This window comes from Populus alba, chromosome 13, assembly GCF_005239225.2.
Source record: "Populus alba chromosome 13, ASM523922v2, whole genome shotgun sequence".
Lineage (NCBI taxonomy): Eukaryota > Viridiplantae > Streptophyta > Magnoliopsida > Malpighiales > Salicaceae > Populus > Populus alba.
The window spans coordinates 10,333,924-10,352,595 of record NC_133296.1 but is presented as its reverse complement, the minus strand read 5'-3'; the positions used below and the strand labels follow the sequence as shown (position 1 = coordinate 10,352,595).

The window sequence follows — 18,672 nt, the reverse complement described above, 5'->3', positions numbered from 1 at the left end:
GCAACCTCCTGTACTTTCCATAAGCGGCCTCCTCCTTTTGCTTTTGCTGCTTTCATAAAAAAACAATACAAACAACAACATGAGCTCTTCCTTCTCTCATTCCAATAGAGGGTTTCTTATTCTGCTCACCTGGTATAAATTCCCCTTTTCACTTGGTCTTGTTTGATTTTCTTCTGAAATACAAAATTGGGCATTGGTGGCAGAGGAAGAGGTTTGGAGATGCAAAACGATAGAGAAGGGTCTAGAGGCCGAGGCCGCGGCAGAGGGGGATCTAGTAAGGATAAAATTGATGCACTTGGCAGATTACTGCAAGCACAACCTTGAACATTACACTTTTTTTTGTCGTTATATTTTGAATTTTTGTTGAGATTATTAATTTTTAGTGGAAGCATGTTATGAATGATGTGAAACAATTTTGTTGATTTGTGTATAATTTGTCATGTATTAATATAAATGATATGTGATAACTTAAGCTTTTGAGCTTATATTATTTTTTAACCACTTGGTAATGATTTTGAATCTTATTATGCCATTATAATTAATAAATTAAGTATAAATTAATGTTAATCTGTAGTATCAAGTTAAAAAAATATATTAAAAAATAATATCAATCATATTTTTAAAATTTTTCTTAACAATTTTTAGATTAAAATGATTCTAATTGAACATTTTCAGATCTTGCATCATAAGGCTTCAGAGTTGAACTTGAATATGCGGAGTGATGGGTTTGTAAAAGTTGAGGATTTACTAAAGCTCAATATGAAAACATTTGCTAATGTTCCGTTAAGATCACATACTGATGATGATGTTAAAGAGGTTGGTTTAGTAAATACTTTTCTTTACATACATTTGCATCTTTGTTCCTGTTAGACAAATGATTTTCTTAGTACTATTTGATTGAGCATTGATTTCTCTTGGAAAACAATGTGGGGGTGAGGGAAAATATAGCTCGTGTTATGTGTATTGTATCATTTTTTTCCTGTATTGATAGAAAACTTCCTTACTTTGATGTTTCAAAGAGTGACTGAAAGAGATTGATGAATGATTGTCAAGGATGTTTGTATATTCGTACGACATGATCTTATAACTTTATTTCTCTTTTTGGACTTGGTTTCGTACCATACTTCTTTTGGAATACAAATTTTCCAACCATAAAAGCATCATTGTGATTTTTGAGGGCATGTTTATTTACTTTCTTACTCCCATAATATTAATGGCTGTTGTATGTCTATGTACAAGTTAAGAACAATTATGATGGATAAAAGATACATGTATTTATATTCTATTTCACCAAATTCTTATCTGGCTGTTAATGAAATATGATTTTTACAATTGCTAAATTTATAACAGAAGGTTTGGCTTCTCTGTAAAACTTACCCAACACCTGTAGCTCATATTATTGAAACTTGTCGTCACTCTGCACAATGAAGTTCTATACCTTTATTTATTTTTGTTTTTGAATAAGCTGCCTAGAGATAACATCTTTTGTTATTGCAAATTCAAGCTGTTAGAAAAGATAATAAGCAGCGACTTAGCCTCCTGGAAGAAGGTGGGGAGCTTCTGATACGTGCTAACCAACCAAGGCCACTCGATAAAGGTGATAAATATTTACTGTGAAACAACAATCCATTCATCCTAGTAGGTTATCTTAGTGAATATGAGTAAAACTTGGACATTCAACTGTGTCTTAAGAGTGAGATTTTGCAATAATAACATAACAAAATTGGTTCTCATGCTTTTGCTGCCCCAGCATGTTTGATAATTCTTGATATATTTTTGCCTTTATTGATTGCTTAGGGCACTAGTAGCAAAGCAAAATAATTAGCTTAACTTATCTGGAAAATATCTGAAAATCAATTTGGATGAAAATTTTAATCCTGTTAAGTTAGAACCTTGGATTTATTTGTAATATTCACTTTAGGATTAAAGAAACAGAAAATGAGAAGATTTTATGCTGTTTATGAAATTTATGTTTACTTACAAATTTTTTACTTTGTTAACTTTGACAAATATGTTCCTCATACTTGTGACCATCAAACTGTTTGTTACAGAACTACACAGGTCTCACTATTTTTCTTTGTACCACTTGAATTTATGTTAAAACTAGTTTACGTCTCAGTTCTCTCTATACTAGGGTGTTGTGTCATTCATTATGATGTTTTCTCAAAAGAAGAAGGATGTGCATTAGTTTAGTCTGAATGGGTTTCTTATGCATGTGCAGACAGTTGAATCTGAAAGTCAAAAGCAATTTTTTCGCCCGAGGAAATTACAGGTAAAAGTTACTACTATGCTATATTTCCATCCTCTCAAATAAGACTTTTTTATTTTCCCTCTTTTTTTAGGTTGTTATTTGATTCATTACCTCCTTTCCTAATGCAGTGTGTGTACACGGGACCCCTAAGAAGAATCTGGGCTCAATTTTGGAATATGGTTTAAAGAGAATGCAAATATTGCATGTTCGCTTCTCCAGTGGTTTGCCAACAGGTGTTGAAGTGATTAGTGGTAAGATACATAAAGAAACTTGCTTTTAAGTTGTTCCTTTGACATTCTTGGCTTCATGTTCTAGAGATATCATGCAATCATTGTCTTTTAAAATTTGAAGGAAGAGTCAAAATGTAGAGTGCAGGTTTTTTTTCCATAGGTTGGGGGGTGGGGGACAATAGAGTCTACCTATCTGTTTAGTATGAACTCTTCCCAAAATAGCAAGCCTTTACCAAAATTTTGTGGATCTAAATTTTACTGGCCAACATCCACATGACTAAAAAGGAAAATGACTAAAAAGAAAAATTGCCCATGCTAACGAATGGCAGGTCATTTCAATAGATTTTACTTGAGTGTTCCAATGTTTACAAGAACACTCTTTTGTAGCCCTAATTTGAAAGAAAGCCGGTAATGGAAAAAGGGAGGGAGTGCTTTAGTTGCTAGCTGGGAGTATCTTTTGTTGGTGCCTTTTGCAATTGTTTCTCAAAACTGAACCTTGATTAGCTCAAGTTCAATGAAGCAAGGCTATCTAATCACTTAGCATACTTTTTAAGATTGTTGATGGCTTTGTATGATATATTTGACTTTTCATCTTTCAGGTTATGAGATGGGATGTTGATGTTTTGATATTTCTTGATGTCAGAAAAGCACTTGAAGGTATAAACATCAACACTTCTAATCTTTTCAACTAGATAACAAGTTGGATAAAATATGTATACATGTTGAGTAAAACATTTAGTATAATGGCGGACAAGCATGGGTCATAACTGATTCCTTGTTCTGTGTTTGCAACTATGTTTGATTTCAGAGGGGATGAAGCTTTACATTTCAGACAATAGGGTGATTTTGACAGAAGGTTTTGACAGCACCATACCTGTCAAGTATTTTGAAAGAATAGAATCCTGGCCTGATAGACGACCTATACCCTTCCAAACGACCTAAATTTGATTGGAGGTGGTCCTCCTTTTAACCCATAAGATGGTAGTTTACATTTGATAAGGCGTAGTTCTTCAGCTGCCATGGCATGCAAACTTGGCACATATTCGGCTGATGCTATTGTAAGTTTGTATGTTGTAAGGAAGGTGATGAAAAAAACCAAGTTGAAGCTTTCGCCCCACAGCCTTCTTGTCTCCATAGTAACTGAGGTACCACCGCACGAATTTCTTCAGCCCTGTCTGCAGATCCGTGGTAGGCTTTTATCCAAATTCCTTTTGAGCATAACTAATATTTGTGTGTGTTTATGGAACATCCCCGTTGCGTGGCAACTTCATAAAATCCTATGGAATAGCTTCCTCTTACAACAAGCACGTATGAACAAAAACACTTTAAAGATTTTCTTAGCTTGAATTTGATATGAATACTAAAACAAGGTTAAGGTCCTAATGAATACTAAAACACTGTTTGATAGTTTTCCCCCTTTCTGGATAAAGGAAAAATACACACACAGAAGAAGGCACCCCTCGAAAAAGGCGCATGAATTTGGGGATTAAATTCGGTTGAAAATGTAGGTGAAATTAAAAAAATTAAAAGTTTGAAGGTTAATTAAGGATATAATTAAAAATATTTGAGACCAAAGATCAAGTTGAAAAAATCATAGGGTCTTTTTAAAATTTTATAGGGGTAAAATTAAATTAATTCTCAAATCAGAATTTAATTGAGGATTTAATTGAATAAATTTAAAGATTGAGGGTTGAAATAAAAAAAATGATTCATAACCTAATTTAGTTTAGGATGACCAAAACAACACCGTTTCATTTAAATGAAACGACTTGTTTTGGTTGAAAACAACATCGTTTTGGTCAATGCCTAGTAAAAAAAAAAAATAAAGCCAGACAACACGTTTTTTGACACTGTTTATTGTCTTTTTTTTTTTGTCATGTAAAAGCTGATCGAGAGACTTTATTATAGAGCCTTTTAATGCACCCATACCTCAAGTAAGGCAAAAAAGCACGCCCTCTAGTAGTATTGATTTTGTACTACATTGTTAGTCCTATTTCCACTGATTTCCATCCAACAAACAACTAAAAAATTAACCCAAAATCGCTGACTAGCTAGCCTTAACAACTTGGTTTGATGCTTGGAAGGGACCCTAAACACCTATTTCACCCTATATAAATAGGGGTGAAATTCAAGTGAAGAAAAAGAGAGAGAAACTAAGAGAAAAAAGAGGAAAAAAACTAGAAAAAAAAGTAAGAAAACGAACCACCATTTTGCACCTAAGCCAGAAAAAGACTAAAAAACCAAACATCTTTCTGTTGCAACGAAATAAAACCAACCCCTCATACACTATTAACCATTAGCAGCTAACTACTGTTTATTTTTCTTCCTTCTCTAGTAGCTACCATGAGCCACCAACAACAGGAGCATCGCCAACAACAAGCTCTTTCTTATGCTAGGTAAGCTTCTTCTTTTCATGCCTTTCCATGTAAATCATGCTTGGATAATTGTTTTATGGCTGGAAAAACCAACTTGCAACATGCATAACAGTGGTAAAGAAATAGAGGTTGGGCCTCTTGCCTTAGTCTAACCATGTGGGTGGGCTGAGTTTTATAAAAAAAATCATTTAGATCATTTGTTAGACCGAACAAAATCAGGTTGGGTTGGGCCCGAGACCAACCTGTATGTGTGGGCTTAAGTCTTGGGCCCACTAAACCCAGCCCATGTGAATGGGCTAAGACCAACCCATACTTATAAGTGTGTTTGACGTGCCCTCTTTTTGCCAATAGAAAACTCTTTTTTTTTTTTCTTTAAGGTGTGTTTGCCAAACATGACCGTAAAGTATTTTTCATGCCTCTAGTTTTAGGATATGAGTTTGTTTGGAAAACACACCCTACCGTCCCCCTCTAAAAAAAAAATGAATTATGAAAAATATTTGAAAAATAAAAAATACAGAAACACGAATCATAACGAAATGGAATAAATAAATGATAAAAGACTTATGGTAACATTTAGTATAATGAAATTTGAAATACCGTGTTTTAAAATTAATGAAAACAAGTCTCACAATCATGTAAAATTTACTCGGAAATATGAAAGGTATAAAAATGGTACATATAGGAAATTAATCAAATTGTGATGTGTGTGCATATATATAGGATGCTTGGCCAACCAAAACTATAAAAGAGAAAAGGAAAGAACTCTAGAAAATTCTTAGGAGACTTGGGAAAAAAACTTGAAGATTAGTAAGAATTAAGTGTGTTAAACACCAAATTAAGAGGAAAATAAGTGTGAGGAGGTAAAGAAAAGGAAAGAGAGGGCCGACCAAGGAAGGAGCAAAGAAAGGGAATTCTAGAAATTCATTTGGAGCACATTTAAAGCTTATACAAGTACTTGGTAAGGTATTCTCTTTTGATTTTAACAAGTTTACATGAGAATTAGATTATTTGAGTTGAAATTTTCAAGTTGTATTTAGTGTTTGATATGAATGAATTAAGTTTTTTGAAAAATTAGTTTCAATTAGTATTATTGATTTGTATTTAGTTGTCATACTAGTAAAATTATAGAAAAATTTAACAAAACTTATTGTTGTGTTTTATGGTGTATGGCCGGCCATGGAAGAAGAAATTTAGGGGTGGATTAAAATAATTTGTTTTTGAATGTGTACATATGTAAATCAAGAAAAAAATAAAGAAGGAATTATGATGATTGGAAGAGAGGAGCTGACCATGGTAAGTGAAAAATAGAAAGCATTTGATATAAATTTGTATGTGAGGAAATTGTGAGTGAATGAAATAGTTTACATAATGTGATTAAGAGAAAATAACCTTATTGTTGCTAATGAAAAATGTAGGTTAAAAGGAAAAACAATTAAGAGCTTACTTTTGTAAGTATATGTATTTCACCAGATAGAGAACACAAAGAATACAAATATCTTTTCTACTTACAAAAAATATATTTTTCATCTTGTTGATTTTTAAGCTTATCACTTGAGCATCAAAAACTCAAAACTAACTTAAGCATCAGAGTATCCCTTGTTCCACCAAGAACTTGTTTTGTAGGTACAACTCAAGCTCATAACTCAGACATAAAAAAGTCCATTTATGTGTAAAATTTTTCTATGACTTTATTAGTGATGCTCTTTGTGGGAGTAAAAAAAAAGCCTTTTCATTCCTTTTCAACTTTTATAAAAAAATTCCATGGCTAAAAGACTTTATTATATGAGATAGTGTAACTGATCTCCCCATAAGGACTTGAGTTCCTCTAGGGATCCAACAACTCTTCTAACAAGTGCAAGTACTCAACAACGTTGTTCTAGTCATACAAAAAAAAAAAAAATATTCACTCTCTTTTGTACAAGTAATAGAAAATTCAACCCACACCATTAGATGCACATAATTTCAGTTTCAGGAAGAAAATGGCAAAACAATATAACTAATAGGCACTATACTCTAACTCTTCAAATTAGCCAGTACTCCCCAACAAATCCAAGCCATAAATATGGCCATTTCCATCAATATTTTTTTGAGTCTCGGTCTTCTCGTTCACATGCTCCCCATCACAAAAAATCTAAGTAAGACATGCACGAGATTGCACCAACCTCAACACATGCACACCATTCCCACCAAGTGAAAGAGTCTCTACTTTATCATGGAGTGCTACACACTTACCTTACTAAATATTATGTCGTTTCTAAAGCCAACTTAGATAATTATAATGGCCTAACAGACCCTAAAGAGCACATACAAAATATTAGAAGCATCTTGGAGCCAGTGACAATAAAAAATGACGCCATGTATATAATTTTCCCTGCAACTTTTTATGGATCTACTAGGTCTTCATGATCTTTTTATGAAGCTCATCTCTCATTTCAACACCAATAGTCTTGCTAAAAAGAGCACCAAAAAGCTATTTGCCATTAAAAAAAATGAAATGATGAAAACATGAGAGCATATCTTTAGAGATTCAATGAGGAAATGCTAAGCAAGCAAAATCTGCTTGAGCCCATCACCACTGAAGCCTTGATCAATGAAGTCTACAACTATTTTTTATAGGAAAGGTTTGATTGAATCTTGACCCAAAGTTAACTTGTAACTAAGAACCACATTATTGAATGATTGTAAAAGATAATACAAGGTCAATTATACCTTGATAAGTCGGATTTACTCTTTGTCCCAGCAAAAAAGAAGTTTGCTTAAGAAAAAATGAATTTCATTAATGTCTAAAGGCTACCTAAACTTGCAGGAAAACAAAACATAATATATTCCTAAGATAATAACCCTAATAGTCCCATATTAGGCTGCATACCAATGGACTTTAACTAAAAAACTCATTTATACGGAAGCCTAATTTTGAAAATAAATCTAAACATTGATTTTGGGTCAAAACAAATCTAACAGAAATAAAAGCCCTAAAACTAAAATATAATTATCCCAAATAGTAATTAAGAAAATAAATAAACCTTAAAAATATTCAGATTAATACAAGTTATCAAAATAGTCCTACAATCGTATCTATTTGCATTAGATCCATTGTAATTGACTCTGAAACTTGTAGAAGAAAGAATGTCCATTTGTGTCGTTCAATAATCATTTTTCCTTGCTTGAAAGATGTTGTCTTAAATGCTAAAATTTCTTTCCTTTTCCAATTATTATAAAAAAACAAAAAGGAAAATGGCTGAAATATCTCATTTAAATAGCCTCTTATAATCTCCCTTTTGAATAAGAAAATCCTATATATAAAAAAAAAAACAAAAAAAAGAGTCCCAAGCCTCCTTGCCACCACATACATTCCATAATGGATATGAAATTCTTGCAAATTATAGATAATAATTGATGCCATAAATGTCTCCTTGTTTGACATGAAATCTTTGTAGAATAAGTAATCTAATAGCTGCCACACATGTTTTCAAGAGCATTAAAGAATCCTTGTATTGATTGGAATCCATAATACACAAGGAAACAATGTTTTTTTCAATTTTCATATATTCCTGGTAGATTTTAGTCTTGACTTCAAACACATTTTTTTTTTCCTTTGTCCATATGAATTAGTAGGCCTACCATATATTTCCAGAAATGTATGAATGTGTACTTTCCAACCCAATTTGAATCTTAACATAATTCTTTTTGTAGATCTAGATATAGTCTGAATAGTAAACAAAGGTTTAGACATACATATTTGACAAGATTTGCTCAGTAACTTTAACCCTCTAAAATAATACCTTCTCAAATTATGATATCGGCCTAAAATTTTAACCCAATATAGAATAACATGTCTAAAAATCTCAACTCAATCCAACGATCGACTTGAAAGTTATGTTTTATAGCGTAAAATTGAATAGTAGAAAAGTTTACGCCAAAATCTGAATCTAACTATGCTTGAATCATATAAGAAGAGATATAATATGAACAAATAGGAAAAAAAAAAATCCTCTTGAGGTACTACCTTATATAATGTAAATCTCAAAAATTATATCTCCATCATCCTTTGATGTTTTTTTAAAAATAGTGCATCTCCATGTTTTCAAACATGAAATGTCTTATTAGAATTTCAATGGCAAATCTTAATTGATTCTCCAATTGTCTTCAAGTCTCATGACCAATTATCTCCACGTTGTTGTAACCACTTGTCTCCAAAAATTTAAAAAACAACAAATATTTAAAGGCATGCCCATAAAGGCAACATTTTTTGACACACATAAAGGTAAACTTTTATACTTTTAGTATTTTCTTCTTCTTCTTGTTTTTTTTTTTTTTTAACTAGTTAAAGTCTTCCAAACATGTACATTTACATGACTTGGGGGGGAGGGGTAAATGATGTAAAAAAAATTATTTTAGGCTTACCTTGAGGATCAATTTGGCTATATCTCTTAGCCCGACCGAGCTACCTTGGGCTGATTTTTTTTCCAGCCCAATTAAACTATCATGTAACTCTGTTAGGCTAATTTTCAAAGCCTAATAAACTCATCTAGGGAAAATCCATTTCTAGGTGTGGTTTTTCTATGACTTCATCATATATAAAGTTTTAAAACCATATATTTCTCAACATATTTCCCTTGAAACAAAATCCCCACTACTTGAACATATTTTATTGAATTAGACGTCACATAAAAATGTCAACTAAAGTTGTACTAAGTAAACTAATGCAGAGCTATCTTAGAAAAAATAAATCTTTTAGTTAATTTATTTATTTCTATTTTTTTTATTATGATATTTTTCTAGTTTTTTATTTATTTAAAAGGGATAATTTTTCCTAATTTATTTATTTTTCTATTTAATATTATTAGGGTATTTAGTTTTTTTCTATATAAAGGGTTGTAATAGCCTTTTGGAAAATGAGTGACATAGAGGAATAAAATTAAGTATTTTGAGAGTTTTTTCATATTTATGGTGTTCTTGGTCCTTAAGAGTTTTTGACTTGTAAAAAACTCCTTATCCTTCGCTTCATCTACGCCATTTGATATTAGAGCCCACCAATTCTTAGTGGTTATTTTTCTTTTATTTGATATCAAAGCCACCAATCCTTTGTGTTTATTTTTCTTTGTTGTGTGCTGTAGAACAACCATGGCTAGAAGAGGTTACATAATAGGACGTGCTTGTATAGGAGGGGATGAGAAGGTTTCACCATCAAGAAATAATATCCAAGAACTAGTGTGTTTTTTTTTTTGTCTACACCATTTGTTGTCATTTGAAATCCTGGTGATGGGATCTATGATGTGAGGATTCATATAAAAGTGTTTCGTTAGAGATCCGTGATGAGTTAGTTGTCACAAAGGTGTCAATAATCCATAATAAGGTGGCCCACACATAAAAAGATGTTATTAATGAATGAAAACTTCTAACTGAAGACTATATTAAAGGATGAATTTCTTCCAACTTGAAGAGATTGATGTAAGAGCTTTTTTTAAGAAAATAAATATTTTTCTTAGTTAGTTTTATTTCTTCCTATTTTATTTTTCTATTCTTTAGTATATTTTTTTTTCTAATTGAAGGGGATATTTTTCCTAATTTATTTTTTCCTATTAAGTATTATTAAGGTTCTTAGTTTTTTTTATATAAAGAATTGCAATTTTTTTTGGCAAATGATGAGAGACATGAAAAAATAAAATTAAGTATTTTAAGAGTCTTTTTATATTTATGGTAATTTTTTTTTTTTTTTAATATCTTAGAGAGTTTTAAGTAATAATAAATAGTGTATCCTCGCTCCTTTATGTCACAAAGATTTTAGTCCACAGCCTTCAAATATCACAACATTCAAAGAACAAACGGGATATTGATTTAATATCATTTGAGCATATAGTACAGACATTTGAGTGGGTGGTGGATTTAGATTCAATCAAAGCAGTTTATTGGATGCGTGATGGTTCAACATAGCCATGGAGGATGCAAATTCATTTCAACTCTATTGCGGTAAATGTTAAAGCTTCGAGGAAAGTCAGCTTCATTCATACCATATATAAGGGATTGTGCAATTGCTTGCCAGAACAAATCTTGGATAGATTTGAGGATTTCGTAGCCTGGTTCTAATTCTGTGCTCCTCTTTTAGTTTATTTTCTTTCATCCTATTTTAGTTTTAATTATGTGCTCCCTCTTTTAGTCTATTAAGTATTATTAGGGTTCTCTGGTTTTTTCTATATAAAAAATTGTAATTTTTTTTGGTAAATAATGAGAAATATGAAAGAATAAATTAAGTATTTTAAGAGTCCTTTTGTATTTATGGTATTCTTTATCTTTGAGAGTTTTAACTTATAATAAATCATTTATTCTCACTCCTTTCACTATTAAAAAGAAGGGTGATTAGCATCGGATGTTAGCATCAGAATAATTTAGATGCAATTTTAGCAACATATTAGCAACGGATATATATATATTAGCAATGGACTAGCAATGAAAAATCAGCAATGAATTTGTCGTTGCTAATATAATTGTTGTTAAAAAAAGGATTAAATTTGAACTTTTATAAAATAATAATATAATAATAATGACTATTTCTATACTTCTCTAGAAAACAAAAAGAACCCCTTAGTTGCAAAATTTCTTCATTCTCCGGAAGAACCCAATGTTGTCCCTTTCTATACTTCTCCACAGAAACCTAATTAACCCTTATCTCCCTTTCTATTCCTTCTCCAGAAACCAAACCCATATGTCCCTTTTAATTTTACCTATTTCTGTCATGCGTTATTTTCCACAAACATAATTTGTTATTTTCTTCACTTCTTCTCAAATTAATTTACGCTTCCAAACTTCTTCTGTACAAGTAGTTGAGAGATAGACAGAGAGAGAGAGAGAGAGAGAGAGAGAGAGGTTGGGGATTTTTTGGCTTTGATTTAGGATTATAATAGAAATCAACGAGAGATAAGGAGAAAGTTTTCCTGGGTATCGAGCAAAGCTTTCTCTAGGGGTCTTGGTTGGCCCCGCTCTTTTCAACCAACCTGACGTCGCCCCGCTTTGTGATACGAACGGACACGAAGAAAGAATGCAGGCAGCGAAAATGCAAAAAAGGGTAGATTGTGGGAATGTGGGTTTGATTTTGGGTTAATAAAAATATTAATATTTTAACTTTTTTTATATATTAGATTTAATTTTGGTGGAATCAATTTCAAATTTTTGAAATTGAAATTGAAATGGATAAGAATTTTTAATCAGCAATAGATTAGCAACGAAATTTCAACAATGAATAATTGATTACTAAACGAATCAGTAACTGATAATTTGTTGCTAAAAAATTAATATTTATTATTTGCATTTGAAATTATCTGTTAATTTCATTGCTGAATTTTATCAGCAACAAATTTTAATATTATCTGCAACAGACTAGTTAGTTGCTAATAGGCTAAAATTTTAATAGTGTTTACGTCATAAAGATTTTATTCCACAGCCTCTAAATATCACAAAATACAAAGAACAAACGGGACATTGATTTAATATCATTTGAGCATATAGTACAGACATTTGAGTGGGTGGTGGATTTAGATTCAATCAAAGCAGTTTATTGGATGAGTGATGGTTCAACAGAGTCATGGAGGATGCAAATTCATTTCAACTCTACTGCGGTAAATGTCAAAGCTTCGAGGAAAGTCAGCTTCATTCACACCATAAGGGATTGTGCAATTGCTTGCCAAAACAAAGCTTGGATAGATTTGAGGATTTCGTAGCCTGGTTCTAATTCCATGCTCCTCTTTTAGTTTATTTTCTTTCATCCTTTTGCTTTAGCTCGCCATTTTCTTCATGGCCTGTTCTGTACGTCTTGCCGCTCTTCTTTAATAAAGCTCATTGTTTTTTATAAAAGAAACACTTGTTACGACAGCTTTTCATAGTCTCTAGTTATTATAAATTGGTCATATGCTGCTTTACACCAAGTGAAAAAAATAAATATATACTCCTTGTTCTGATTAAAGAAAAGAAAAGAAATGATTTACTTACACAAGGTTGTGCCAAAAGGTTGATCAAATCATCAATACAAGCATACAATAGCGTGATTTCTCTCCGTCAAATCATGATAATTTTCAAAACCAAAAATTGAAAATTACCATGACAAAATTGTGAAGAAATTCACCATGACAAAATTGTTAACTTAAAATAAATAAAGTTGCTTCTCATGCATGCGAAGAAGTACGCAAAGTAGTCCAAATTAAGACATAGAAGTAACGTCCAATCTCAACCACCATGGTTGGAGAATGAATGCTGTCCTAAGTAGCTTTCTAGTTACAATCCAAACCATAGGCTCATACATAATATAAAAAGTATTTTGGTGCATCTCCAGGTAAAAGTTCCATGGAGAGAGAGAGAGAGAGAGACATGAGCAGGAAGAGAGAGAGAGTTGGAGAGAAGGGCATAGATTGGTAAAGATGACCTAAGTCCTAACCATGGTTGGTGGGTTAGAGGAGAAGAACCCATGGGAACCAAAATATCTCCCTGGGTTACATGCAGGTGCTGTGAGCTCCACATCCATTTATGGAGTTCTTAGCATGATGTAATAAGATAAAAACTAAATGCAAAATAAACAAACACTACCCCCTCCTATTGCTTACTGCAAGGGGCAAAAACTTCCGAAGTTTAGCCCCATTAAATTTACAAGAAAGAAAAAACTAGACTTAAATAAGATTTTCTTCCCTCACCCAAAGGAAAGTTTTTTTTTTTTTTTGTGCTAAAACACGTTTAAGATTACTTAAAAGATGGTAAAAGCATTTATGTAAACATGACTGCAATTTCCTAGTTCTAAAATCCTAAAGATTAGCTAGCTAGATGTTAATGCACAAAAAAAAATGTGGGCAACCATGCCCATGATTTTGCTAAAACGGCCTCTTCAACTCGAGGTGATTAGCCATTGTTGGAGGGATTACCCATTTAAAAAATTTGCTTTGAAAATAAAGGGTTTGCTATTTTTCTTGATCAATGTACATTTTTGCAAACCATGGTAAGTTGATTAGCCTTGCCTCGGCTAAAACTTGCAAAATGGTTGTTTTACTAGGCCTTTCTGGGCCTAGTGATTGAAAACTTTTTCCAACCAAGCTAATCCAATAGCTTGAGTTGGTGATTACGTATGTATTGCGGTTCTCTTCGAGGAACCCTTCTTTCAAAACGATGCAATGAAAGGAGATGCAATTCTTGGAGATGGTTTTAACCCCTATGGGGGGTTTTGCGTGTGCAAGAGCCCAACAGCCAAGCAGGGGCTTGTGTTAGGAAGAGAAAGAAAGAGAACCATGGTTAGGCCGAAGGTTTTCGAGGCCTCAAATGAAGCAGCTGAGGAAACACATAGAGTAGTAGTGGCTAGATCCGGACACCCTCTAGCGATGAGGAATTGGTGGAGCTTGTAGAGCCATGGTCACGCCTGTGGTACAGCAAAACACACTGCCAAAGATATTAGTACTCCTCCAAATAGAAAAGGGCATAATTAATAAGAGGACAATAATTACTTGGACCACTTCTTGCTGTTAAGATTTTTAAAGATATTGATCTATGGACATGTTTGTTTGAAAAATGAATCAGTGGAATTTCAAATATAAGAGGATGATTGATAGCATAGTTTAAAATTTTTCATATGAAAATGTCACATACCCTCCTTAGTAAAGCGGAAAAGTAAATGATACTGTACATATATATCGATGAAAATCAATTTTTCCAGTGCAAAATTTGGTCGAAACATTAAACGTCAGATATGTAAGAAGAAGCCATACTAAAGAGGGCAAACCTGATGGCAAGGCTGCAGTTGGGGCAAGAGACATAGGTGCACCATAATGTTGTGGATATCCTCCAGTAGTTGAATTAATGGATGAATACTGAAACAGGTGGTGTGGGTACTGGACACCATAGCTCTGCCCAGAAGTGGTGCTGTAGCTGGTGGCTCCTCCAGTACTCCCTTCTCCAAATTGGAGATAGGGGTAAAAGGCTGCAGCCGCACCATTCATCATTCCACCATGCCCAGTTCCATACATAGGGTACTGGGCAGTTGCCCCTCCATACATATTGTAGTAGCTCTGCACCACAAAACCCAAAATCCAAACGAGTCATTAGAGGATAAAATCCAATCAAGTCATTGGTAATTGTCGGAGTGTTGGGGTGTGCACAATATTTAAAATCTTGGTTTTGAGGAAATCTATGTAGCCAAGAAACAGGAGTTGTTGAAGTTTTAACTTATTCCTGTCTTCTCGATCACAATCTAACAAATAAATCATACCGGCCCTCACAGCCGGTCCATGAAAGTGTTGCGGAGAATGGATCATATAGTACTGTCCATGTTCAAATTGACAAAGAATAACAAGACAAAGCACCATGACATCCCTTTAATTTAGCGTATTGAGCACATACAATGGAAGGGCATCATGATCTACAAATCTTAACACTATTTTCCTTCTCTAAGTCTATATTTATTCACATGTTAAAGGTGTACAAAACAACTGTATTGCTGTGTCGACAGTTGTCGTAATAAAAGTTAAAATGGCAACATCCTCCACCAAACATGGCAGCATAGTAAGCAAAATCCAACCTAACTATTTAAGCATCTGACTAGCTTCAATTGATGATAAAACCGGATGCATGTTTCCCTCCATCAATAATTCACAAGATGACAAAAGAAATTGTAGATATGCCTAACATATATATATATATATATATATATATATATATATATATATCATACTTATAACGTCTTTCCATTTTGAACCTTTAAGAGAAAGGATAACAAAATAGTTGTTAAATGTTGCCATGAATGTCAATATGTACAGTACTACTCTGACACAACGTGAAATTCTTTTGAAACAGGAAGTCATTCAAATTATTTTCTTGGAAAAACTATTTGAGCAACTAGAAAGGAAATCTTCAATATGAAGGGAAAAAAATAGTAATAATAATTGAAATAAAAAAAGTAAAAAAGTCGTTGTCTGCTAAAAGCAAGCAAGCATGCATGCATGCTTCAAAACGCATCCTAAGATATGTAGTGTGGAAAAAGCAAACGAAAAGCAAGAATTTCTACAAACCGCTGGGTATGTGTAGTCTGGCGAGTATGAAGAGTACCTGAAACAGTGTTAAAAGAAATGAAAAAAGAAATAAGATTAGTGTTTGATGCTTGTTAAGGAACTCAGCGAAAATTCCAAAACTTAACCGCTGGAACTTGTGAAGCAAAAACATTATAATGCTTGCCTTTCAGCTAGCATATATTTCTTGGTATGCATGCATAAAATGATAGAATTGCAAGGGGCTAGAGACTTTTCTTTTCTTATTTGATGAATATGTCGGACAAAGGCAAAAAACATGCAATTGATCTTCAATCACAATTAATGAAATATGACGCCATTAATTTTAAGCAGAAATCTTCTATTTTGGCTATATAATCCTCAGGTGAAAAATGAATAAAATGTATAGAGCAAGACTTTTGAGCTTGGAGCTTGGTTTTTGTCTATTGCAAGTGGGTCTGGCCTACCATGCATAATGGTTACATTGAATTCACTACGAGCTTGTTGGTGATTTCCAACGGTATTTTAAACATGTGAGTGTACAAATGCGCTAGCTAGCTAGCCATTATCACCATTAACATGTATACGTACTTAGGGCTAGAAGCAAGTCGAGCAAGGTTAAGCAAGAGGAGTCGTCTTGAGAGAGAGAAGCAAGAAGAATGTGTGAATGATGACGGCAAGGAATAAATAAATGAATGGCTATCATTTCTCCTGGTTTGTACCACGACCTGGGGAGAGAGGGAGGCGGGGAGAGAGAGCATATGATGAAAAGTGGCTTCATACAGATGAAGCGTGGTGCTGTCGACCACCCCAGTTTAATGGGTGGGGTGTGCATGAGTTGGCACTGCACGTGCATGTAGCATCCCAAAATAGGAGAGAGAGAGAGAGAGAGAGAGAGAGAGAGAGAGAGAGAGAGAGAGAGAGGGTAGCATACCCATAAACATTATACGGTATCCCTTGTTGGATGGCATAATGAGGGAAGGACGCAGCTGAAGGAAAAGCTGTTCCCACGCCACCTCCAAACCCTGTCTGAAAAGAGCTCATCACCCTAAAGTTCCTTCCTGCTGCTCCTACCACAACACATTCAATATTATTTCAAGTAAAATACAATTGCATTTGTTATTTTTCAGTTAAAACCAGCGAAAATAATCAAAGAGCGAGCACACTTTCGATCAAATCACACACACAAAAAAAAAAGAAAAAACCCTCGTATATGAAAGAACATATATAACTAATCTCCTCCATTTAATTAGGAGGAATATTCATGCTGCATTTTGATTCGACTGTCAATGTGTTTGAAACAGAATATACAAACTAATCAGCACTGAATATCCACAAAATACCAGCTAATAATCCTCCCTCAAAGAATTAAATAATAACATTTACTGAAAATATTACAGCATATATCCTTAGACTTTAAACAGCGAAAAGTACAATATGAAAGCTCTTTTTTATTTTTAGGATCTCAATTAATGTATATCGAGACAAAATCCGTATTTACCACATGAAATAATTGTATGGAAAACCAGTAAAAGTAGCTAGTATACCATGCTTTGGGGTAGAGGGTTTGGATCTCTGAACACCCAAAGATGCAAGATTACAATTAGCTCTTCTCCCATCTATCACTGGAGCAGCATCCACACAAGCCCTCATGGCTGCGTCAGGTTCCCGAAAAGTTACCTAAAATAGCAACAACACATTCTCCCAAATTAACTACCTCAAAAACAAGACAAAACATGGCATAATTCTCCATGAAATTTTTTTTTTTTTTTTTTTTTCGTGCAAAACTATGAAAGTACTGCATCTTTCTTTCGCTTCAAAGATCTCTTCTCTTATTTACAACATAAAAGGAAAAGAAATAAAACAGAAACGTACAAATCCATAGCCTTTGGATCTGCCAGTGGCCTTATCAGCGATGACAACAGCCTCCAAGATCTCACCAAACTGCTCAAAATATTTCTTCATGGTCTCCTTTTGTGTTTCCCATGCCAACCCTCCAACAAATACCTTAGTATAAGTTGTGTCACCAAACTGACCTGCCAAATTTGAGGGAGTCATGATCTTTCTTCTCTCCAAATCTGTCCTCTCCTCTCCTTTTCTTTCCTGAGATCTCTTCTGAAAACCAAAGTGCCTAGTGGCTACAAAACTTTATAGTATACGTCAAAATGAGACCTAAATACGTGTCTATAACTGCGTGGAACAATTTAGGTCTAGGTTGATCTCAAAGTTAGTGTGCCTAATATAACAAAGATCCACTAAAATCAAGAAGGATTTTTCAAGGAGAATTTTGGTTTTGGTGATGGTGTTGATGATCAAAGAGGGACAATCCGTCGTTGAGATTGAAAAAAAAGAGAAAATTGGGAGGGAAGAGAAAGCATAAAGGGGTCAGTAAAAAGAAGAAGAAGAAGAAAGACCGACGGGCATGAATTATATACACGGTAGCCCCCACGTCCTTTTCACTTTCTCACGCGCCAATACAACGAGTGTTTTCCACTATAAAAATAAAACATGATTTCATCCAGGGTTTGTTCATCATGTGTGGTTTCACGTGCTGTGTTGAGTGTGGGTGTTGTTTACGCAGCATTATTATGTCTCTCGTAGCTGTACTTCGAATTATTTTAAAGGAGAAGGTGGAGTGACAGATTAGTCTGCGGTTCTGGCTTTTAATTACGAGATTACCAAGCGGAAATGGGGTGATGGGAGCAAAAGCCCTTCAGCAGAAACGGAACGGGGAAATTTTGTAAACTGAGGGAAGAGAGGGATAAAATCACGCGGGAGGTCAACAGTCAACTCTTACAAATTAC

The 18,672-nt window shown here is 33.7% G+C and overlaps 1 protein-coding gene, 1 long non-coding RNA gene and 1 other non-coding gene across 7 annotated transcripts; 2 read left to right on the top strand and 1 right to left on the bottom strand.

Moving 5' to 3' along the window:
- The first annotated feature begins 134 nt into the window (after positions 1 to 134).
- LOC118034467 (uncharacterized) lies at positions 135 to 2,511 on the top strand. Of its 3 annotated transcripts, XR_012167709.1 has the most exons (5): positions 137 to 274; positions 676 to 816; positions 1,505 to 1,597; positions 2,222 to 2,272; positions 2,380 to 2,511. It is a non-coding gene; the product is annotated as an uncharacterized protein (transcript). The 3 variants fall into 3 exon arrangements; XR_012167710.1 differs by lacking the exon at positions 676 to 816 and having other exon boundaries at positions 135 to 274; XR_012167708.1 differs by having other exon boundaries at positions 676 to 1,597.
- Positions 2,512 to 3,079: 568 nt separating this feature from the next.
- LOC140954447 (uncharacterized) lies at positions 3,080 to 3,598 on the top strand. Its single transcript, XR_012167711.1, has 2 exons — positions 3,080 to 3,138; positions 3,290 to 3,598. It is a non-coding gene; the product is annotated as an uncharacterized lncRNA (long non-coding RNA).
- Positions 3,599 to 12,974: 9,376 nt separating this feature from the next.
- Positions 12,975 to 18,267, bottom strand: LOC118034430 (uncharacterized). 3 transcript variants are annotated; one of them, XM_035039718.2, is made up of 6 exons: positions 17,744 to 18,267; positions 17,416 to 17,548; positions 16,803 to 16,938; positions 15,893 to 15,929; positions 14,608 to 14,893; positions 12,975 to 14,267 (listed from the first exon to the last, which is right to left on the bottom strand). In XM_035039718.2, the coding sequence occupies exons 1-6, from the start codon at positions 17,924 to 17,926 to the stop codon at positions 14,242 to 14,244; spliced, it is 801 nt and encodes a 266-aa protein (XP_034895609.1). In that variant the 5' UTR covers positions 17,927 to 18,267; the 3' UTR covers positions 12,975 to 14,241. The 3 variants fall into 3 exon arrangements, with proteins under 3 accessions (XP_034895609.1, XP_034895607.1, XP_034895608.1); XM_035039716.2 differs by having other exon boundaries at positions 12,975 to 14,247; XM_035039717.2 differs by having other exon boundaries at positions 12,975 to 14,247; positions 16,803 to 16,932.
- Positions 18,268 to 18,672: the final 405 nt, after the last annotated feature.

Bases quoted from the DNA above. Each gene is read 5' to 3' on its own strand.
- LOC118034430 (XM_035039716.2), bottom strand. From the start codon at position 17,926: ATGACTCCCTCAAATTTGGCAGGTCAGTTTGGTGACACAACTTATACT. The intron at 16,939-17,415 runs GTATACTAGCTA...GTGTTGTGGTAG, and splicing joins ACCCTCTACCCCAAAGCATG to GAGCAGCAGGAAGGAACTTT. The intron at 15,930-16,802 runs GTATGCTACCCT...ACACTGTTTCAG, and splicing joins ATACCGTATAATGTTTATGG to GTACTCTTCATACTCGCCAG.